The sequence below is a fragment of the Spea bombifrons genome, chromosome 5 (assembly GCF_027358695.1).
Source record: "Spea bombifrons isolate aSpeBom1 chromosome 5, aSpeBom1.2.pri, whole genome shotgun sequence".
NCBI lineage: Eukaryota > Metazoa > Chordata > Amphibia > Anura > Pelobatidae > Spea > Spea bombifrons.
The window spans coordinates 42,030,699-42,055,769 of record NC_071091.1 but is presented as its reverse complement, the minus strand read 5'-3'; the positions used below and the strand labels follow the sequence as shown (position 1 = coordinate 42,055,769).

The 25,071-nt window shown below is 44.4% G+C and overlaps 1 protein-coding gene across 4 annotated transcripts in view; it reads left to right on the top strand.

Moving 5' to 3' along the window:
- Window positions 1–25,071, top strand: part of UPP1 (uridine phosphorylase 1) — a 105,472-nt gene that overhangs the window by 18,978 nt on the left and 61,423 nt on the right. For all 4 annotated transcript variants that reach the window (XM_053467777.1, XM_053467779.1, XM_053467778.1 and 1 more), the window contains one exon: window positions 10,486–10,603. In XM_053467777.1, the coding sequence (XP_053323752.1) occupies window positions 10,486–10,603 (118 nt within the window). The remainder of the gene's footprint in view (window positions 1–10,485; window positions 10,604–25,071) is intronic.

Genomic DNA, 25,071 nt, shown 5'->3' with positions numbered 1-25,071 from the left:
GCTGTCTAGAGCTGTCTAAATGCAGGCATCACCCCTAAATGTTTTAAAACAATTTAACAAGATTCTCCAATCTGCCATATCTGAAGTTAAAGTGGTCTAGACATCTGGGAAGTTAAATTAGGGTACATAAAGTACATTTTTCAAGAAACTACATCCCTTGGAGCTTCAAATGAGGGGTTACATGTATTTCTAGGACAAAAGTTGAGTGCACAAATAATGATGGAATATTTTGCTTTGGCTAGAAAATATGTTTTTTCTGACCATAGCAACATGTTCATTTGTGTCTTGCGCACTCCAGGTTTGTACTAGAAACACATGCAGCCCCTCATTTGATGCGCCAAGGGGTGTAGTTTTTGCAAATATGTACTTGTTGTGCCATAATTTAACTTCTTACGTGAGCAGTAATGACACATCAAGGCTTCAACCCTAATTACTGACCATTCACACGCCTTTCATATCTCCATTCACTCGCAGAAGCACACACCATACTTTCCATACATTCACTCACAGAAGCACACACCATTCTTTCCCCTTACAATCCCAAAGAAAGTATGGTAAAGGGAGAAAAAAAAATCACTTTTACAGCAAAAATAAGTTTTGCAGTAAAAATGCGCTCCAGGGATGAGATGGTTACTCACGTACCGCACAGGCTAAATGGCTGATTTTAATAATATTTGCAGTTCATCAGGATTTAAAAAATTGCCTTCCTCCACCATTGGCTAAATTTAACCCCATGATCAAAGGGATCATGGGGTTCAAATTTAGTATTGGCCATTTTTAAAAAGGGAATGTGACTTTTTCATAGCTATATGACCACTGTGGTAACATTGGCTACCACAGTGATCATTTAGCTAGAATACTTTTTTTTTTAAAGTTAAACTAGTCTTTGTTTAGATAATTTAATTTGGGGGTCTCTAGGCAATTTTGATCTTTATTTATCTGCCTTTAGAGACCCCCAAATCATTTTTTTTACATTTTTATTTTTTTTACTTAATATTTTTTATTCTTTTTTCACAAGCAGGCATCTAAGTAACATGCCCCCATATCTCTTTAACTGACAATTGTCAGTTTTCAATAAAGTTGCGCGTTGACGTCATTGCGTCATTACCGGCCGGATCGGGTGGTCCCAGTGATGCCCTTCAATATGATCGCCGGGGTAGGTGGTGATGGGGGTCCACAGACCTCCATCAAGGTAGGGTAGTGCTAGCGACGGCATGGTGCCGTCGTTAGCACCTGACTGGGACTGCTAGCGACGGCACCATGCCGTCGCTAGCAGTCAAGGGTGAAATTCTCACTGCATCGACGGAGGCTCCGAGACGCATAAAGGATAAAAAAAAAACAAAAAAAAACTGATGTGTGCAGGGGAGTACTTAGAGTATTTTGCACCTGGGACGCATCCTGTATGTGGCAACACACACAGGAAAATCTATATAGCATATATCGTTCTGCTGTACCCCTGTCAGTGTTTGCCTAACTCTTATCATTATATACTGAGGCAGACATTGACTGGGGTACAGCAGAACACCTATCACTATACATTGAGCCAGACATTGACAATAATGCAGCATAACCCCTATCACTATATACTAAGCCAAACGTTGATGTGGCGTAGGCCTACCACTTCAGTGTCTGGCCTAGTATATATTAGCGATGCACTGAAATGGACCGAAAATTCAGCATTCACTTGACCGAAAACGAAAATGACCCCCTCACCTTTAAAAACAAACAAAAAAAAACACTTATTAAAAGTAACACACCAGAATTAGACCAAAAAATTCAATAACAATATTAATATATTCATATATATAAATATAACAGTAACAATAATAATTTATATATAAAAGTGTGGTTAACACACCAAAATTGGACAAAAAAAAACAATTATATAATTGCTAACAGCAGTCACAACCCTCTCATGCCCAGGTTCTAGCATGTACTGTTTGCCTGGGCGTGATAGGAGTGTGATTGCTGTTAGCAATTATATAATTGGGGTTTTTTTGTCCAATTTTGGTGTGTTAACGACACTTTTTATATATAAATTATTATTGTTACGTTTTTCTGTCCAAAATTTTGACAAAAAAACCAATTACCGTATTTGCTCGATTATAAGACGACCCCCCCCAAAATCTGAATATTAACTTATGAAAAAAGAAAAAGCCTGAATATAAGATGACCCTATAAGAAAAAAGTTTTACCAGTAAATGTTAGTTCATGTAAACTATGTGAACAATTGTTTGTTAATAAAAGCTATGATTGAGAAAAATATTTTGTTTTTATTTCCTTTTTTTCAACCTGCCCCCCCAGTTATGCACATCTGCCCCCATTTTTGCCACTCTGCCCCAGAAATGCCTTATACCCCATATATGCCACTGTGCCCCATGATATGCCTTTTAACCCTCTAAATGCCACTGTGCCCCATGATACGCCTTTTATCCCTCTATATGCCACTGTGCCCCATGATATGCCTTTTGACCCCCTATGCGCCACTCTGCCTCCAGAAATACCTTATACCCCTATATGCCTTTCTGGCATTTAGGGGGTTAAAAGGTGTAAGGCACCTACCTTGAACAGCTCCCGGCCGTCCTCTTCTCTCTCCCGGCAGAAACGCAGACACTGCACACTGGAACATGAAGCAGCCGCTCGCGCACGCGGCCGCTTCATGAATATTTATGAGGCTGACCGCCGGCTGGATTCCGCTGCATCGCTATGGCGATGTAGAACGCGATCACGTCCCGGACGTCGGGGAACGCCCCCCCCCCGGCTATTTAAACCTCTCACACAGTGCCCTCAGTGCTCAGTTATACTGATTCTCTCCGTATATCGTGAGCTACTCCTGTATTGCATATATATTTACCTAATTCTCGTTCTCCCGGTATCCGACCCTGGTCTGCTTAACGGCTTGCCGTGTTTCTCTGGTTTCCTGACTCTGGCTCTCCCTGCTACGTTGTGTTCCTCTGGCTTCCTGACCCTGGCTATCCAAACCGACTACGTGTACCTCTGGCTTCCTGACCCTGGCTATCTAAACGGTTCCTGTGTATCTCTGGCGTCCCGACCCTGGTCTGCTAAACGGCTTCCCTCTGACCACTCGTGCTTACAGTTACACTACCAAGTGCCCTGTTACCCTCACTAGGCCCCCTTGTGTGTGTTCTGTTTTTGAGCAAGTGTGTTCCAGTCCTGCATATCGGATTCCTCCTGGTAAGACGAACCTCACAGAATAACTGAGCCACGACATGGAATCCGCAGGAATTTCTGATGCTCTTGCAGCAATCGCTGGACAGATTACTGCACTTACTCGTTCCTTCCAGGACCTCCAAACCAGCTAGGCGCATATGCAGCACCAGCTCCATGAACTTCAAACTAACCCTCCTGGCTCTGGGGAACCATCTCCTGCTCCCGCTCCGCTTCCACCAATGGAGGGGGCCTTTGCTGCTGCTGCTACTCCTGAACCCAAGGCTATTCTTCCCGAGCGCTTCTCAGGAGACAGAGCGGGTTATCGTACCTTCATGACATCCTGCCAAATTCTGTTCTCACTCCAACCCAGAACCTACGCCTCTGATCATGTGAAGGTACGAACTGTGATTTCCTTACTATCAGGTGAACCACAGATCTGGGCTCACCATTTATTACGCACCTATAATCCAGTCCTGAACTCATGGGCCGAGTTCAGTCACGCTATGGACACTTTATTCGACGATCCTTTTCGCACTACCTCTGCTCATGCTGCCATACGTGCCTTACGTCAAGGGAAGAGACCAGTAGAGGAATATGTGACCGAATTCCGAAGCTTGGCTATGGAAAGCAAGTGGAACGAACCAGCACTGTTAGATCAGTTCCGTCTGGGTTTGGCCGAGGGATTGAAGGATGAACTGGCTAGCGTGGGCATTCCTGATTCCTTGGAAGATCTTATACACCTGGTCATACAGCTAGACCGCAGATTTCGGGAAAGACGCCTGGAACGCGCAGCTTCAGCCTTTCCTACCCCGAGACGCCACTTCCCTCCTACTGTTCATACTGCTCCTACTGTTCCTCCTCTCCAGTTTCCAGCGATCATGCCCCCTCCAGAAGAACCTATGCAGATCGGATTGGCACGTGGCCCACTATCAGAAACCGAGAAAGCCCGTCGGAGGAACAATCTGTGTTTATATTGTGGTCAACCGGGACATCTGATCTCCACCTGTCCACGACGCCCTCCCAAGGGTAAGCCCGCACATGATAAAGTTTGCCTAAGTTCATTCCCTAAAGACGGTTCTCCTCATCTGTACATCTCCTTGTTTTTACAGTGGACCAATAATTCTACCACCGTTTCTGCTATCGTCGACTCTGGAGCCAGCAGTTGCTTCATGGACCAGGACTTTGCCAAGCAACTGCACATACCAACTTTAATTAAGTCGGCTCCTATACACATACAAGTGGTCGACGGGTCTCCCCTATCTACTGGACCCGTTACACACGAAACATCACCACTTCATGCTCTATTGGGGAATAATCATACGGAATACTTGAACTTTGACCTTATTCCGTCGCCCATGTTTCCAGTGATTCTTGGCCTACCCTGGCTAAGACTACATAATCCTACGATTGATTAGTCCAAGGGGACCCTCTCCTTCCAATCCCTGTTTTGCCGCAATCATTGCCTGACAGACCACCCTACACTTCTATTGCTTCCTGATTGTTCGCCTTCTCCTCCTGATCCACGTATTCCTAAACAATATGCAGGTTTCAGTGATGTTTTTGACAAGAAGGGAGCTGACACACTTCCTCCACAAAGGACTTACGACTGTCCCATTGATCTCCTCCCTGGCGCTCCCATTCCATTCGGCAGGATATTCCCATTATCCGAACCTGAATTACAGCACCTTAAGGACTATATCCAAGAAAATATAGCTAAAGGGTTCATCCGACCTTCCACTTCTCCAGCCGGCGCAGGAATCTTTTTTGTAGAAAAGAAAGATGGGAGTCTGCGACCATGTGTAGATTATCGAGAGCTAAACAAAATCACCATTAAAAACAGATGTCCGTTACCTCTCATTCCAGAACTCCTGGATCGACTCAAAAATGCGCGGATCTTTTCCAAGATTGATCTCCGAGGGGCTTATAATTTGGTCCGCATACGTAAGGGAGACGAATGGAAGACCGCCTTCCGAAGTCGATATGGACATTTTGAATATCTTGTAATGCCCTTCGGGCTCTGCAATGCCCCTGCTTCCTTTCAACATTTTCTAAATGACGTCTTTCGAGACTATCTGGATGTCTTTATGGTGGTCTATTTAGACGATATTCTCACATTCTCATCAAACCTGTCTGATCACCGTGACCAGGTCAAAATGGTTCTCAAACGTCTACGCACACATCACCTTTATGCTAAGCTGGAGAAATGCCAATTTGAAGCTGATCAGGTAGAATTCCTGGGGTTCGTCATTACGCCTGGAAACCTACAGATGGATCCTAAAAAGGTATCAGCTATCTTAGAGTGGCCAGTACCTTCTGATAAAAAAGGGGTCCAACGTTTTATTGGCTTTGCGAACTACTATCGCAAATTTATTAGGAACTTCTCTCACGTTATTGCACCCATCACCAGGTTGACCCGTCAATATTCCCGTTTTGCCTGGACACCGGAAGCACAGAATGCGTTCGACGCTCTCAAACAACACTTTACCACTGCTCCTATCCTTATTCAACCCATGGTGGCGGAACCGTTCCATTTGGAGGTGGATGCTTCGGATCTAGCGGTAGGAGCAGTCCTGTCCCAAAGACATGGGGAGAAACAAAGTTTGCATCCTGTGGCTTACTACTCGCGTAAACTTACCCCGGCCGAGATGAACTATAGTGTGGGGGACAGAGAATTACTGGCCATAAAACAGGCTCTGGACACCTGGCGTCATCTGCTGGAAGGGACTAAACATCCAGTAACGGTATATACCGACCACCGGAACCTGGAGTATCTTCGCTCCGCGCGGCGACTATGCCCTAGGCAAGCTCGGTGGGCTCTCTTCTTCACGAGATTCAACCTACATATCACGTATCGCCCTGGATCCCGTAATACCAAAGCAGATGCCTTGTCTCGGTTACCGCCTATATCGAGTTGTCCCGAGACCCAACCGGATACTATTCTTCCCTCTAGTCTCTTCCTCACACATCAACCATCTCTCATGGACTTTATTCGCTCCTTATCCCGCAGAGCCGTAGTCCCGAGAACTAATCCTCCTGTTCGTCGTACCCGAAACCTACTATACTACCGTGATAAGATATTTGTACCGACCCCGGCTCGTTTAAAGGTTTTACAAACATGCCATGATTCTCTCCTCTCCGGACATGGAGGCATTAAGAAGACCATAGACCTCGTTCGACGCCAATTCTGGTGGCCTTTGCTGGATCAAGATGTGACCTCGTTTGTCCGTTCATGTACCACCTGCGCTCGTACCAAGACCCTACGTAGAAAACCAATGGGCCTTCTCCGTCCATTACCCACTCCTTCGGTTCCCTGGTCTGAAATCTCTATGGACTTTATTGTAGACCTACCACCCTCAAAGAAACACGACATAATCATGGTGGTGATCGATAGATTCACCAAAATGGCACACTTTATTCCCACCATTGGCATTCCTTCCGCTTCTACCACAGCCACTTTGTTCCTGGATACAGTGTTCCGGCTTCATGGATTACCACAAACCATCACTTCAGACCGTGGAGTACAATTCACGTCTCGTTTCTGGAAGGTGTTCTGCCGCAAGCTGCACATTCGTCCCACTTGGTCCACGGCGTTTCATCCGCAAACCAACGGTCAGACCGAACGTCTAAATCAAATATTAGAGCATTATTTAAGATGTTACACCACGCACCTTCAGAATGATTGGCTCCAATTCCTAGCTTCCGCAGAATTCACCTACAACAATCAAAAACAGCGATCTATAAAGATGTCACCATTCTTCGCGAACTATGGTTACCACCCTATCATGATTCCAGGTCTGCCAACCGAACCCACGATTTCCGGGATTTCGGATCGAGTCACCGCATTAACAAGGCAATATCGAGTCCTGAAGCAAAATTTAATCAAGGCTCGGAAGGCCTACAAATTATATGCGGATCACCATCGTTCCAGTCCCCCTACTTACCACTGCGGCGACAAAGTCATTTGCGCTTACAGATCCCTTCTAAGAAACTGGGACCTAAGTTCATTGGCCCATACAGTATCACGAAAATCATCAACCCAGTGACAGTGCAGTTGAAACTTCCCTCTACCTGTCGGATTCATCCGGTTTTCCATGTGTCGCTGGTCAAACCCTGGGTGGCCAATCCTTTTCCTGACCGGGTACCTCCTCCTCCGGCTCCAGTGGTCATTGACGGAGTTGAAGAATACGTGGTACAAAAGGTTGTAGATTCCAGGATCCATCGAGGGCATCTAGAATACCTTATACAATGGAAGGGGTATAGCCCAGAAGAAAGAACCTGGGAACCTGCAAGTCAGGTTCATGCTCCCTTGTGTGTTCAAAAGTTTCATAAACTACATCCTCTCACGCCGGCACCGCACACTGGAATATGAAGCAGCCGCTCGCGCACGCGGCCGCTTCATGAATATTTATGAGGCTGACCGCGGGCTGGATTCCGCTGCGTCGCTATGGCGACGTAGAACGCGATCACGTCCCGGACGTCGGGGAACGCCCCCCCGGGCTATTTAAACCTCTCACACAGTGCCCTCAGTGCTCAGTTATACTGATTCTCTCCGTATATCGTGAGCTCCTCCTGTATTGCATATATATTTACCTAATTCTCGTTCTCCCGGTATCCGACCCTGGTCTGCTTAACGGCTTCCCGTGTTTCTCTGGTTTCCTGACTCTGGCTCTCCCTGCTACGTTGTGTTCCTCTGGCATCCTGACCCTGGCTATCCAAACCGACTACGTGTACCTCTGGCTTCCTGACCCTGGCTATCTAAACGGTTCCTGTGTATCTCTGGCGTCCCGACCCTGGTCTGCTAAACGGCTTCCCTCTGACCACTCGTGCTTACAGTTACACTACCAAGTGCCCTGTTACCCTCACCAGGCCCCTTGTGTGTGTTCTGTTTTTGAGCAAGTGTGTTCCAGTCCTGCATATCGGATTCCTCCTGGTAAGACGAACCTCACAAAAGGCATATTATGGGGCAGAGTGGCATATAGGGAGGTAAAAGGCATTCCAGGAGGCAGCGTGGCATTAAATTGGTTAAAAGGCATTTCACAGAGCACTCTGCCTCCAGAAATGCCTTACACCCCCCATTTAACACTCCCTCCCCCAAACTTACCCTGAGATAGTACAGTATCCTGTTTATATCGTGTTTTGGCCACCAAAGCTATTTGACAGGCGGAACACCCGGATTTTAAACGGACAACACGAAGGTAGCGCACGTTTGGGCCACAATACGATTCATTCAAATACTTAGTGACCGGGCTAGAGGAATAATATAAATCTCGAGGCAGCCCCAAAGCCGTGAATCGGGTTCTCCCAACGTATACGAGTACCGGATTGCACCAAGGGTTTCCAATGGAAAGACCCAGATACTTACACAGTCTTCATGTCTCCTCCGGCCTCTGACACTTCTTAAAACCGCTCTATTTCTGGCGCACTGGTAAGTTGGAGGGGGGGCATAACACAGGAGGATCCAGGTCCCCTGCATCTGAGTCCCCAGTGCTTAATCCGGGAAGCGTGTACAGCTCTACACGATTATCGCGTAGAGCTTTACACGCAGCCCGGACTAAGCACCGGGGACTCAGAAACACCGGTAAGTTGGGGGGGCATAACACAGGAGGATCCAGGTCCCCTGCATCGCTGCGGGGGATCTGGATCTTAGTCTCATAAGACCTCATTTGAGGTCTGATTATAAGACGACCCTGATTATAAGACAAGGGGTATTTTTCAGACCATTTGCTCTGGAAAAAACCTTGTCTTATAATCGAGCAAATACGGTATATACCGTATGTGCTCGATTATAAGACGAGGTTTTTTTCAGAGAAAATGCTCTGAAAAATACCCCTCGTCTTATAATCGAGGTCGTCTTCTAATCGGACCTCAAAATGTCCGCTAGGGCCATGCTACTTACCGGGCTTTGGTCGCGAGCAGCAGGAGAACAGGAAGCTAGCATAGTGTCACATAACTCTGCCTCCCCCCTCCTTCCTCTGGGGGCGGGACCAGAGAAGTTGCACGCACAGCCGGGCCCCTGCAGAAGTCTTCGAGTGAGAGATCTGCAGTTCAGGTAAGGGTGTGGGGGGCTGGGGGGTTTGAGCGTGTGTATGTGTGATTAATGGAATGAATGATTATTTAAATGTTTGTGAATGAGTGTGTGTGTGATAGCATGGATGTGTAAGGGGGGTGGTAGCATGGCATAGGGAGGCTGTACTCAGACTCCTATCATCCTCAGGTTCCAGCATGTACTGGCTGCCTTGGCTTGATAGGAGTGTGATTGCTGTTAGCATAGGGAGGCTATAATCACATTCCTATCATGCCCAGGTTCCAGCATGTACTGGTTGCCTGGGCATGATAGGAGTGTGATTGCTCTTAGCAATTACCGTACTTGCTCGATTATAAGACGACCCCCCAAAATCTAAATATTAATTTAGGAAAAAAACAAAAAGCCTGAATATAAGACTACCCTATAGGAAAAAAAAGTTTTACTAGTAAATATTAATTCATGTTAACAATATTTTCATATTTAATAAAAGCTATGATTGAGAAAAATATATATTTTTTTATTTCCTTTTATTTGCCAACCTGCCCCCCCAGATATGCACATTTAGTTGCCACTCTGCCCCCAGAAATGCCTTTTAACCCCCTATATGCCACTCTGCCCCATGATATGCCTTTTAATCCCCTATATGCCACTCTGGCATATAGGGGATTAAAAGGCATATCATGGGGCAGAGTGGCAAATAGGGGGTATAAGGCATTTCTGGGGGCAGAGTGGCAACTAAATGTGCATATCTGGGGGGGCAGGTTGGCAAATAAAAGGAAATAAAAAAATATATATTTTTCTCAATCATAGCTTTTATTAAATATGAAAATATTGTTAACATGAATTAATATTTACTAGTAAAACTTTTTTTTCCTATAGGTTTACATTCCTATGGGTAAACTATCATACAACTAGAAATCCTTTGATCCCTCCCTGTAAGAACTCTCACCTACGATTTACATTCCTATAGGCAGGCTAATTGCAAAATAAAACGGAACGGAACTACTGGTTTTACATACAATACAACTGATAATAGCTTCTGCCATTTTGTAACGTTTGCTGTTTGATGTGGACTTTAAAGGTTAAATAAAAGTTGCCACCTGTCCTTTCTGTGAGGAAGTACATCTTTACTAATAGGAGAGCCACTTACCTATGCCATTATAACTGCAATTAAAAGTAGCTGTCAACAATGCACAGGAATGCAAGTCTGTTGCTGTGCCTGTTATGGTGTTGTATAATGTCGACATGTTTGAGCCCACTTCCACAATGTTTTTAATCTTGTATTGCAGAAGACAGTCTGTTCATATTTTAAACCCCCACCTAGAAAAGATGGATGAAGACATATTGTACCATTTTGCCCTTGGCACTGGAACTCATGACTTTCCAGCAATGTTCAGTGATGTGAAGGTAAATGAGTAAAAAAAAAACACATTCTTGTTAACAGAAAAAAATGTATTTTGTGAGATGGCATTGTAAATAAAGTAGAACAATGTTTTAAACCAAAATATAGGTTTTGAAAATGTTGGTTATGTCCTGGGAACCCAGCTCCCCACAGCAGTTTTTATATCGGAGCTTGAATGGCTTTTTTAATTTCTTGCGTTAACTGATTTGGAACAGTGTGGACCCAGTTCCAGGCTATGCTTTGAGCTTAGTGGCTGCTAAACATTCTTGGAGGGAAGTTCCCTGGATTTGAACAGTTACTATGATAGTTCTTTCTGCTGGACTATAACCACCAGAATTGCTCCCTTGTTAGCTTTCTGCCAGTACCTAAGCCCATGCTTATTCCTAGCCCTATACTGTATAAGGCGGCACCCTCGTATACCATCATGCTTGTGTGGTCTAACTATTAGTTTGCTAATAGTAGTGTCTCATTGTTCAGTTTGTGACCCAGTTTACTATATCAATCCTGACTCAATTAATTCCTGTTTTTGCCTGATTGCTGCCTGTACTGACTTTTGGACTGACTCCTCACATTCTGTACCTCTCTCTATTCCCAAACGTTGCTTGTCTGACTTTGTTCTACTCTGGTGGATCATAAGCAAGTTCCACGGCTGCTCATACCAAAGGCCTCAACCTAAGGGGGAACCGGTTGGAATTTGAAAAACCCAATTTGATCTTGAGGTATACTCCCTTACCTGACATCAAGCCAGCTTATATCAAGGGGTCTGTCTCATTATGAATGTGACAAGAACACAAATTCCAAATTAGAAATTTGAAAAGGGGAGGGGGGATTTGGCTCCCTGTAGATAACTGAACCAGTCTTCTGGTGGAGGTAGCACAGACAAAAGAATATAGGACTACACGTGCCAAGGTACCCTAACAGTGGTGGAACTACCGGGGGCGCGACTGCGACCGGGCCCTGGAGTTCTGCCACTCAGGGGGGCCCAAGCAGGGCCGGACTGGCCCACCGGGATACCGAGAAATTTCCCGGTGGGCCCGCAGATTCGTGGGCCCGGCGGCCGGCGGAGCGGGATTGGAAGAAGTGGGCTGGCAGGGGACAATTGCCGAAATCTAATCTAAACGGCCGATGCAGCCGGCCGGCGCTACTTTAATTCTTTTTTTTTTTTAATTTAATATGGCAAGCTGGATCAGCTTGCCATATTAAATAAAAAAAAAAGAAAGTATTAAATTAGCACCGGCCGCATCAGCACCCAGCGGCCGTGTGCGATGGCCGCATAGTGATGCGAGCAGCGTGAGGGGTGAAAGCTCTGCCCCCTCGCACGGACCTTTCACCCCTCACGCTGCTCCCATCACTATGCGGCCATCAGATTGCTGGAAATGTAAATCTAAATGGCCGCTGCGTGCCCATGCCGCTGGCCGGAGTTACTTTAATACTTTATTTTTAATATGGCAAGCCTATCCGGCATATTAAATAAATAAATAAAAAAAGGATTAAAGTAGCTCTGGCCGGCGGCATCAGCACCCAGCTGCCGTTTAGATTTACATTTCCAGCAATCTGATGGCCGCCTAGTGGTGATGAGACTGAGAGCCGGGTGAGGGGTGAAAGCTCTGCCCCCTCGCACTCAGGCTGCTGGAGCACCGGATGTCATGTCAGTGACATCCTGTTAGCAGTCTGCAGCTACCAGAGGACGGAGGACAAGATGAAAAAGCCCCAAAGTGGAAGAAGTAGAAGGTCAGTAAACTAATTTATTGTTTGAACAAACTGTATAATATTTTTTGTATTTTTTAAAAACAAAAACAATCAGTATGTGTGTGTATGTAAGTGTGTCCTTGGGGGACAAACAACATAATGCTTTTTTAAATTATTATTTTTAAATGATTAAACAAAAAAAAAATCTCTGTGTCTGTATGTGTTCACAAGTTCAATGCCCCAGTGCCACCTCTGTCCCCTTTCAGCTCCCCCTTGTAATCTCTGTCCCCAATGAGCCCCTCCCAGTGTCACCCCTGTCCCCATTCAGCTCCCCAGTGTCACCTCCCTTTATGCCACTCTGTCTCCAGAAATGCCTTTTAACCCCTTATATGTCAGAGTGGCGTATAGGGGTATAAGGCATTTCTGGAGGCAGAGGGGCATATAGGGGGTTAAAAGGCATATCAGGGGGCAGAGTGGCAAGCCTGGGGCAGATGTGCATAACGGGGGGGGCAGGTTGGCAAATAAAAGGAAATAAAAACAAAAAACAAAAATGTAGCCTGATAAGGGGGAGGGGTGGTGTGAGAGAAAGGTAGATTGGGTTGGGGGGGCCCTTAACAGATTCTCGCACCGGGGCCCTGAGGCTTCTAGTTACGCCCCTGTACCCTAAAGAGTTAATGATAAAAAGGGTATTTAGTAAAGTCCATGGCTGGATGGGCAACTAATGCTAATTAAGTGTACAGCATCTTTTTAGCAGCTATTCCTGCTTCGGTCGTACAATTGAAATTATTTTGTATACTATTCATATAGTTTTGCTCATCAGTAAACCTATTACAGAATGAGAGTTTGTTTATTAGTATGAGGGAGTATAAATACATGTACCAGTGTATATGTTGGTTACTAGGTGGCTGATGGGGGGGGGGTTCTATTTGGCTTTATTTGCCCCTCCAGACCACATGATGACAACCCTTCCCTTGTAAATTTTGCCGCAATTAAGGTAGCCCTGCATTTTTTCTTTTTTTTTCTTTTCATGTAGTCTTTCCATCTACAAGTATTTGGATGACAACATTAACTTTAGATTAATTATATACTTTAATAATATTAGTGTCTGAGTTCCTGATTGCAGTTTCCTTCTTATGTGATGCTGCAAAGTTGTTTTATAATAGATGCCCTCCTTTGCACTCAACTTAACCCCTTAATGACAAGACTGTTTCTTACTCTTAGTACACTGTAGAACAATGGTTCTTTTAACATTTCTCAGTGTTGCTGTTTAGCTGTAATTTTCTTTCTCATTTTGTGCACCCACACATTATATATTGTTTTTTTCAGGACAAACATGGCTTTCTTTAGATACCATTATTTTTTTCATATCTAATTTACTATAACAAATTATAAAATATGATAACTTTTAGTTAAAACATGACTGACTTTTACTCATCTGCAAAAACTAATGAAAAAACCTGCTAAATAGATTCTGCTATTTGTCCTGAGTTTAGAAATACCCAATGTTATGTTTTTTTTTTTCTGCACGTTATGGGGCAATAAGTACCAGTAGCGTTTTACTATTTCAAAACAATTTTTTTCCCCAAAGCTGGTCATTCTGCCCCATGTGCTATTTCGGCTATCTTAAAAGCCAGCCAATGCAATTTACCCCATCAAACCATATACCGTATTGGCTCGAATATAGGCCGCACCCTAAAAGTTAGGTGCTTTTTTAAAGAAAAAAATTTCTGCCCTCCCCCCGAGATATGCTGCCACTCTGTCCCGAAGATGTGCCCCCCCGAGATATGCTGCCACGCTGTCCCCCCCCCGAGATATGCTGCCACTCTGCCCTCAAGATTGTTTCAATGTTACTGTGCATTAACAGGGCTGTCAGACTCCAGCTGCAGTGTTTAATGATTTTATTAACAAATCTTCTTAAAACATACTGTATAAACTTGAACTCCAACTTCTACTCAGTGCACATGTGTCTCATCCCCTTAACTTCATCCTGGTTTACTGCAGTGCAACACATATTAAACTTCCCCCCTGGAACCAAACCCTCTCTTTGGTTCCATACATATTGATACATCTTTTCCCTTTTGGGAAAGTTGATCTCTTTATAGTTCCATTCCAGAAGGAATATGAATTCCTCTCTTCTGGTGGTGCTGACCATTAGTCTACATAATCATTTAGATATGTTGGTTTTCGGATAGATCTCCCACTTTTAGTTTGGTTGTTTCTAGATTCCTGTGGTTATTCAGGCATGGTTCTGTTGTCACCCTGTAGCACATCTGTGTCTGATATCTCAATGTTTGTTTCTTCTCGAACTTCTGCTGGGCTATTTTCCAATGACGGCAGATTTGTATTCTCGAAGTGAGATTCTTCTTGGGTGCTAATTTGAGGCTTGTAGCGTCCAGTACCTCATAGATGCCTCCTATTTCTTCTCAGAACTTGTCCTGACTCCGTCACCACTTCATATGACCTGATTCCTACAGGAGCTCGTAGACATGCTTTACGCCACTCTTTTCCTTGGTTTGTTGGAGGCTGTACCCACACATGTTCACCAACATTTAGAGGCCGCAGGTCTTTGGCTCCCCTGTTGTATTGAGCAGCTTGCAATGCACGCTGATTCCTGCATAGGTTTTGGTGCCGTCCATTCATCACATGATCCTGTCGTAAGAGACTCCCTCTCATCGGGAGTAATGATTTGGTTCTTCGACCCATCAGTCTTTGAGCAGGACTACACTCCAGGCCCTGTGTTGGCGTGTTTCGATGATCTAACAATGCTAGGTAAGGATCGTTTCCGGATGACATAGCCTTTTGCAATAGTCTCTTGGCTGTCTTTACTGCAGACTCCACTTTCCCATTGCTCTGAGGATATCCTGGTGACGAGGTAACATGTTCAAAATCCCAATCTTTACTGAAGTCTTTAAACTCTGTTGCTATAAACTGGGGTCCATTATCTGAACATACAGTATCTGGGATTTCATATCTGGCAAAATGGGCCTTCAATTTTCGTATTACTGTAGTAGATCTTGTATCATGCAGATGGTCTATCTCCCAGAAGTTAGAGTCATAATCCACTGATATTAAATATTCCTTTCCATTAAATGTGAACAAATCAATGCCAAGCTTTTCCCACCGTCTAGTTGGTATCTCATGAGGAATTAATGTCTCTTTCTGTTGTCTAGTATCAAATGATCGACATATGTCACATTGGTCAATATATTCTTTCAACTGTGCATTCATTCCTGGCCAGTAAACACTCTCCCTGGCTCTCCGTAGACATCCTTCCACACCAAAATGTGAAGAATGTATCCGAGACATAATATCCACTCGAAGATCTGATGGAATAACTACTCGCTCACCTTTGAATAGAACACCATCCTGTACACTCAGTTCATCACGTATGTGGTAAAATGGCAATGCTTCCAGGGGTACCTGCTCCTTTGCATGCGGCCATCCCCTTAACACAATTTGCTTCACTGCTTGTAAAGACCTGTCTTTATCCGTGCTTTGTTGTATAGCGACCAGTCTCCTGTTTGAGATGGGTAGATATTGGAGCATGTTTATAGTTTCAATCTGGTGCTCCACAGAGCCCTCCATGGAACCTTCTTTTAGATAAGCTCTACTCAATGTGTCTGCCACTACCAGAGACTTCCCCGGGCAGTATCTGATACAAGCATCATACATCTGAAGCCGTAACATCATACGCTGAAGACGTCTGGGTGCTTTAAGTAAGGGTTTCTTCATAATGCTTTCAAGGGGCTTATGGTCCGATTGTACAGCTACTGTCTGCCCAAATGTGAATTGGTGGAATTTTTCCATTCCAAAGAGGATTGCTAACAGCTCCTTCTCTATCTGTGCATAACCTTGCTCTGTCTCCGTCATTGCTCTGCTTGCAAAAGCTATTGGTTGTTTACCTTGCATAAGCACTGCTCCCAGACCTTTCTCTGATGCATCACATTGGAGTTCTAATGGTTCATCTGGGTTATAAAATTTAAGTACAGGTGCACTGCTGATTTTTGATTTAATCTGCTGAAATGCCTCTTCCTGCACATCAGTCCACTCCCATACTGCATTCTTTTGGGTTAGTTGTCGCAGTGGTTCAGCAGCACCAGAAATGTTCTCACAAAACCTTGAGAGATAGTTTACCATCCCCAAAAATCTCTGTACTCCTTTAACATCCAAAGGTCTGGGCATTTAAGTAATGGCTTTTACCTTGTTTGGGTCTGCTCGAAGTCCCTTGGCTGACAACAAGTGTCCAAAATACGGCACTTCAGGTTTTCTTAACTGGAATTTTTCTGGATTTAGTTTGATGTGTTTTTCTCTACAACGTTCTAGCAAGTTCTTCAACTTTTTATCATGATCATGAATGGCTTCGGCCTCGATATCTCCTTCTCCTACAATCAGAATATCATCTGCAATTATCCGGATACCTGGTAGCCCTTCCAATGCATGATTTAGTTTTCGCTGGAACACTTCTGGGGCGGGGCTGTTACCCATAGGCATTCGAATCCAGCGGTAACGGCAATAAAGGGGTAGAAAAAGTGGTCAAATAGCTAGATTCTTCCTCTAATTCAATATGCCAAAATCCACTCTTTACATCGCACACTGAAAAAATCTTTGCTCTTGCTAGATCTGGTAGTATGTCATCAATTGTTGGCAAAGGATAATGGCTTCGTTTCAAAGCCTTGTTCAGAGGCTTAGGGTCAATGCAAATTCTTAACTTCCCTGATGGTTTTTTCACCACTACCATACTACTAATCCAGTCTGTGCTTCTCTCTACAGGGGTAATAATACCCTGATTCTCTAAACAGATAAGTTCCTCTCTAAGGGGTTTAAGTTACGACAAAGGAACCTTTCTTTTTGGAAGTCTAACAGGCTGTACAAGATCATCCACTTCCAATTTCAGTTTTCCTTCTAGACAGCCCACTCCTTGAAAAATATCTGCATACTCTTTATTGAAGGCTGGCCAACCCCACCCAGCGGCATGTGGTAGGTCACCATCTTGTTCCACATTCAGGATATTTTGGTGCTGCACCGAGATCAGTCCCATTGTCTGTATAGCTCTACTTCCCAGTATAGGGTGACACACATCCGTGTCAATTACGACAAACTCGGCCTGATACAATTTCTGATTGCATGGGTTTCTTATTTTGAGTTTACATAACCCTACTGGTTTCAGTGTGCTCTTATTGTACATCCGTAGCAACTTATCACATGGTACTATTTTGGATTTGGCTTTTACCAACCTTTCTGGTATGACATTACAGTCTGCTCCACAGTCCATTTGGAATCTAACAGCCTCCTGGTTGATTAGCATAGTAGCAAATAAAGCTGATGGAAATTTGCTTACTGTTTTCTTCAATGCACAAATCTGAAAAGCTGGTTCCAAAGTCAGACCTAGAATGTCTTCATATTGCTCTGAGTCTTCTGTCTCCTTATAAATAGCTTGTACTGCTGGCTTTCTGTGTTGTGTATTGGTACGGCACTGGTTAATAAAATGATTGGCTTTACCGCACCCTCTACATTGTTGTCCAAATGCTGGGCATTTCTCTTTCAGTCTCTCATGACGCTTCCCACAATATATACACTGTATCATCTTGTCTGGAGTCATTGACATTCTGCTGTGACCCTTCCTAAGGGTGTACCTTGTTTCCATCCCGTGGACTGACACGGCACTGGCACTGGAACCCTCTAGGAGCTGCACCCTTGCTTTAGACAGCTCAGCAGCTCTACCTATTTGTACACATTTTTCCAGTGTTAAATCCACTTCTCTCAGTAGGCGTTCTCTGAGTTTAGAGTCCGTTGTGCCACATACAATCCTGTCCCTTATTAATGAGTCTCTGATATTACCAAAGTTGCAAGTAGCTGCCAGTGTACGCAGCTCTGTGGCATATGCATCTATTCCTTCCTCTTCCCTCTGATTCCGTAAAAAAAAAATGATATCTTTCCACAGTCTCATTTTGCTTTGGTTCACAATAATCATCAAATACTTTCATTAGCTGTGCTAGTGAGGGAGCTGCCACTCCAGGGAGAAGGGTGTCTTTAACCTCTCTGCCTTTGTCCCCAAGTAAGTACAGGAACAGTTTTACCTTCAGCTCCTCTGGTTTGCCAGTCATGGTGAGGTCTGTGTATAGGAGAATTTCTTCTTTCCATTTCCTCCATGCCTGAGACAGATTCCTTGCCTGAAAATCCAGCAAACCTGGTGGTTTTAGACCTTCCATATCTCCTCTTAGTATAGTGCTCAAATATCTGCTGCCACCATGTTTCAATGTTACTGTGCATTAACAGGGCTGTCAGACTCCAGCTGCAGTGTTTAATGATTTTATTAACAGATCTTCTTAAAACATACTGTATAAACTTGAACTCCAACTTCTACTCAGTGCACATGTGTCTCATCCCCTTAACTACATCCTGGTTAACTGCAGTGCAACACATATTAAACTTCCCCCCTGGAACCAAACCCTCTCTTTGGTTCCATACATATTGATACAAAGATGTGCCCCCCCCGAGATATGCTGCCAAGATGTGTCCCCCCTGCCAGACTTACCGGTGCAGGTGCGGGGCCGGTGGGGGACATCTACGCATAACGTGTATTCAACTTCCGGTGCCGGCACTTCCGCCGAGGGAAGTACCGGCTGCGGCGACGCGAGCATAAACAACCTCCGCTGCCAGCACGTCTGCACAAAGTGCTTTAACAACCTCCCTTGCCGGGACTCCCCCCGTGGAAATTCCCGGCAAGGGAGATTGGTAAAGCACATCATGCAGACGTGCCGGCAGCGGAAGCTGTTTACGCGCATCACTGCTGCAGGTGAACGTCTGCACGATGCGCTTAGACAACCTCCCGTGCCGGCACTCCCCCTGTGGAAAGTGCTGACAGGGGAGGCTGTCTCAGGGTAGTAGGATGCAGGTCCCATGCACTGCTGCGGGGGATCTGTATCCTAACCCTGCTGATCCGGGAGCTAGACCCCGAATATAGGCCACATCCCCACTTTAAGTCTTTAACGTGCGACCTATGTTCGGGCAAATACAGTATTTTTAAAGACTAGACACCCCAAGGTATTTCAAATGCTGGTATTTCAATCATTTCCAGCACTATTTCTACCATAAGCCTTTGTCAAACTTTATGGTAGTAAAACATTTTTGTATTTTTTTTCACACATGTACTTCAGGTATGAATTTACCCCTCCTGTTATATGTCCCTGTCAAACAACACCCAATATGTATTCAGTAGCATCTCCTGAGCGATACCCCACATGCATGGGTTTGTTGGGTGTATTTTTTTGCCATTTAGACATCTGGTCAGTCTGTGCCCACGTCCCATATTTGGGACATCTTTGAAGCTGGCCAATTCAATTTACCCCATCAAATCATACATTTTTTAAAACTAGGCACCCTATGGGCATTTATAATGCCAATATTTTAACTCTTTCCATGCGGGAATTTTTGTGAATTGTAGGACTTGCTCATAAAAACTATATATATATATATAATTATATATATATACACACACACAAACACTTTTTTTTGGTGACAGTGGGAAATAATTTTTACATGTAACCAGTTTAACTTTCATTTTTTTTTTTTTACTAATCACACCGATTAGTGAGCTGGACTCCATTGACCTTGCATGGTTGAATGCAGTAAAGGTCCACTAGGGGGCGCTCATGTATTCCATTCGATATAAAATAAAAATAATGGAAGCAAACAAAGAGATATATAGTGTAGGTGTACAGATAAAAGTAATCTGCCCAATGTATCCCGGGTTTTACACTCACAGTTTTACTGTGTTGATCAACACATATAACAAAGGTACCCTCAGGATCCTCACATGGAGTGTATGTCAGGGAACACAAGGGAAAACAGGAAAAATCCAATAGTGTAATAATGTTGTGGGTGCAGGGAACGCAAAACGTGGAAATGTACTTACACTTAGAAAAGCATAAATATGCCCGTAGTCCCTGGTGACAGTCCGGTCCCGTTGGTGTGTGCCTCGATCCGGTGGGTCCCAATGGTAGAATGTATGTAGGTGTACAGTATAACAGACAACTGTCTACACCGTAGGTATAGTAAAAGATATATATTTTTATTTCCGGGTCACAATACACTGGCTATATAAAAAACACTATAAGTGCTTTAAAATCAAAGTAACTAAAATAGTTATAAAACAGCTCTGGTGCTGGTTTTAAAAAATGAAGGGTAGTCCAAAATAATCACTCAGTACCTGCATTCAACGTGCAGGAGTATTTCGAGAGTTCTCAAGAGACTCTCTTGTTGACGCCATCTTGTGAGTGGCAGCAACGTCATTCTCATGATGGTGCTTGTGGTTTCTCTTTGGAGCAATCACAAGGCTATCTGGGTAGGGGGGTTGTGTTGCTACACGCCTCAATATCGAGGCATGTCGGCAACACCGTTTATTCTTAGGAAGCGATCCCGATCGCTTCCTAAGCTGTTTTAGCCTACCGCCGCGATCTTTGAAGATCGCGGCCATTTTTCTTGTGGGAGGGCTTTCCCCGGATCCACGGTCAGCTTCACTTGGGAGGCTTCTGTGGATGCTGCAAAGCCGCCGATCGCGATGCAACTGTTTAACAGCAGCCCAGACATGTACGGGCTTTGTCGTTATCACATTGCGCTGCAAGCCTGTACATGTACGGGCTTTGTCGTTAAGGGGTTAGAGCTGTTATTTTTGTACCCATCATGACAATGTGGTTTGTCGTGTTTTAACCCCTTAAGGACAATAGGGGTTATTAGTCGTAGTATATTGTGGGACAATGGCTATTTTAACATTTTTCGGTGTTCCTGTTTAGCTGTGATTTTCTTCTTTCTCATTTCGTGCTCCCACACATATTATATATTGTTTTTTTCAGGACAAACAGGGCTTTCTTTAGATACCATTAATTTTATCATATCATCTAATTTACTATAAAAAAAATGATAAAATATGGGGATTTTTTGTTAAAAAATTACGTTTTCTCACTTTTTAAACAAAAAACTTTTACTCATCTGCAAAAACGAATGAAAAAACCTGCTAAATAGATTCTACTATTTGTCCTGAGTTTAGAAATACCCAATGTTTTTATGTTTTTTTGCTTTTTTCTGCACGTTATGGGGCAATAAGTACAGGTAGCGTTTTGCTATTTCAAAACCTTTTTTTCCAAATCTGGTAATTCTTCCCCCCATGTGCCATTTCGGGTATCTTTGAAGCCGGCCAATGCAATTTACCCCATCAAGTCATAGATTTTTAAAAACTAGACACCCCAAGGTATTTCACATGCTGGTAATTTAACCCTTTCCATGCACTAATTTTACCACCAGCCTTTGTGAAACTTTATGATAGTAAATTTTTTTGTATTTTTTTCACACACGTTGTACTTCAGGTATAAATTTATCGCTCCTGGTATATGTCCCTGTCAAACAACACCCCAATATGTGTTCAGTAACATCTCCTGAGCGCAGTGATACCCCACATGCATGGGTTTGTTGGGTTATTTGGGAGGTAAAAGGCCGCCTTTGTGAGGTGTGTATTTTTTGGCCATTTAGACATCTGATCCTACTGCCCCCATGTCCCATATTTGGGACACCTTTGAACCCGGCCAATTCAATTTATCCCATCCACTCATGCATTTTTTAATACGAGACACCCTATGGGCATTTGTAATGCCAATATTTTTAACTCTTTCCATGCTGGAATTTTTGTAAAGATAAAGAATTTTAGGACTTGCTTATTAATTTTTTTTTTTTTTTTTTGGTGACAGTGGGGATTTTTATATGTTACCATATTATTTTTATTTTTTTAAAACATTTTTTTAAATTTTTTTTTTAAATTTTTAATTTTTTTTTTTTTTTTACTAATCACTCATCAGTGAGCTGGGCTCCATTGACCTTGCATGGTTGGATGCAGTACCTGCATTCAACCTGCAGGAGGAGCTCGAGAGTTCACAAGAGGGTCTGGATAGACCCTCTATGAACTCATTTCTATTGTTGATGCCATCCTGTGAATGATGGCAACGTCATTTACAGGATGGCACTTGTGGTTGCTCCTCGGAGCAATCACAAGGTGATCGGGGTAGGGGGGTAGTGTTACTGACATGCCTCGATATCGAGGCATGTCAGTAACACCATTTATGCTTAGGAAGCGATTCAGATCGCTTCCTAAGCTGTTTTAGCTGGGCGCCGCCGCGATCTTTCATGATCGGTGCGGCGGCGGCCATTTTTCTTCCGGGGAGGGCTGCCAAGGGCTGCCCTCCCCGAATCCACGGTCAGCCTCACTTGGGAGGCTTCCGTGGATGCTGCAAAGCCGCCGATCGCGGCAATGCAGGCGATGCAGCTATTTAACGGCAGCCCGTACATGTACGGGCATTGTCGTTAACCCGTTGCACGGCAACCCCGTACATGTACGGGGATTGTCGTTAAGGGGTTAAGCTGTAATTTTTTTATTTACATTTTTAATGTGCTTTGTTTACTATTTACTATTACTATTTTGATCATATCTAATTTACTATAAAAGATAAAATATGGTGAAAAATTTAAAAATGACTTTAATTTTATTTGAAAAATCTTTTACTCGTTGACAAAAGCTAACAAAAAAACCCTGGTAAATAGGTTCTAATATTATTCCTAAATTTAAAAATACCCTATATTTTAGGGCTGCAACTAACTATTTTCATAATCTATTAGTTGGACGATTATTTTTTCGATTAATCTGATTAAAAAACTAAATGTAAATTTTTCATTTAAAATAATTTAACAAACAGCAGAATAAAAAAAAAACTTAGAGAATAATGCATTTCTTGTTTAGTTCCCAACCTGCCCCCCCAGCTATGCACATTTGAGCACAGGCTTGCCACACTGCCTCTCAGATATGCCACTCTGCCCTCCCCATAATATGCCTTATACCCCTTATATGCCACTCTGCCCTCCTGATATGCCTTATAATCCCTTATATGCCACTTTGTCCCCTGATATGCCTTATAACCCCCTAAATACCACTGTGCCCTTGATATGCCCCTCTGCCCCCCAGATATAGCACAGTACCCCCCCAAATATGCCTTATAACCCCTATGTAATGCTGGAGTTCCCTTACCTTCCAGGATAGAGTCCAGATGCAGGAAGATAAACCACTTACTCGTGCAAATATATATGCCACCTTAGATATAACCACAAATGAGGGGGTGACACTTGTGCACAAAGGCAATAGTTGTCCAGAAATGAGGTACCGGCAAGGAGCATCCAAAAAGCAGAGTCGGGGTCGCAAGCAAAGGTCGGGGCTGGCAGCACAGGATCAGAAACGATGTCACAGACTGGGGGTCAGAGGCAGGCGGTACTGGATCATAAACGGGGTCACAAGCAGAGGTCTGATACGCAGGAATAATTTACAGCGATAATGGAGAGATACTGCAACAGGATAACCCACAAGGGAAGCTTCCAGATTGAAGAAGCAAATAGTACTGCAGCAAGCAGGTTAAAATAGGCAGGTGGTAATCACAGACTGAGAGAAAATACCTTCATGTGTGTGTTGATACAGACTCTCCTCCACAGGTATCAGAGGATACTCCCGTTGTAGGCAATGACTCCTTAATGCTAGTGGACCAATAGTGTTATCAGACACTGTTCTTATGGCGTGAGGCTTTCTGGGAGTTGTAGGCAGTAAGGGGGTATAGGTCTCCTGTTACACATGCGGCATGGCACCCTATATATCACTGTGCCCTTGATATGCCCCCCCCCGTGTTCCAGACTCCTTGGTGTCTAGTAGGGGCAGCCGGTGATCGTCTGCGCGATGTGCGTAGACAATCTCTGCTTCTGGCTGGCACTTTCGCTGGTGCTTCTATAACTGAGCACCAGAAGGTTATGTGACACCGGTGCTCCATCATAGAAGCCCCAGTAGAAGTGCCAGCAGTAGCGGAGATTGACGCCCACCGACTGCCAGAGAGAATGATCCGGGTCCCCTGCAGCCTCCTTTCTGGCAGCTGGCAAACTTTGCACAATGCGCGCAGACCACCTCTGCTGTGCTGGCCGATACTTCCGCCGTGGGTTCTTTGGTGGAGCACCTGAAGGTCACGTCACGCTGGTGCTCCATCATAGAAGCCCCGGTGGAAACAGAGGACAGTAGCGGAGGTGGTCTACGCGCAACGTTCGCCGGCTGTCAGAGAGGAGGCTGCCAGAGAGGAGGATCCGGGTCCCCTGCAGCGATCTGGATCTTAGTGTTACTATTCGACCTCCATTTGAGTAACGTAGTGAAGTGGTTGGATGGTGGGAGGTCAGTGATGAAATCCATCGACGCTGGTTTCGCATAAAGTCCATTCTCTAAGTGTCACGACCACCCCCACACTTGCACTCACCGCTGACAGCAGCACCCCAGGATTTAGATGATCCCAACAGCAAGGAGGCCAGGTAGAGGTAGGTATTATAGGAACGGAGTTGGATCAACAAGGTACAGGACAAACGAATAGTCAGGATAGCCGAGTCGGTAGTCGGATAAGCCAGGGTCCAGGTCCAGAGAGGGTAGTCATACAAGCAAAATTCGGTAACCGGATGTCACGACCGAGGTACGGGTTCTAGATCCGCGCTGCAGAATCGGCGCCTCCTGGTGGAGAGAGGACGCACTGCCACCAGGGCACAGGAGATACAGGCCGTTCACCACCGAGAGTAAATGAGTAGGTGAAAATCAGGAACAGAAAAATAAAAAATAATAACGGTATCCGAGGGGTCAGGCAATAGAGTAGTCGGGGTCACAAGCAAAGGTCAGGGCAGGCAGCGAAACAACGGAGGTCAGGTTCAAGCAGGAGTCAATACCAGAGAG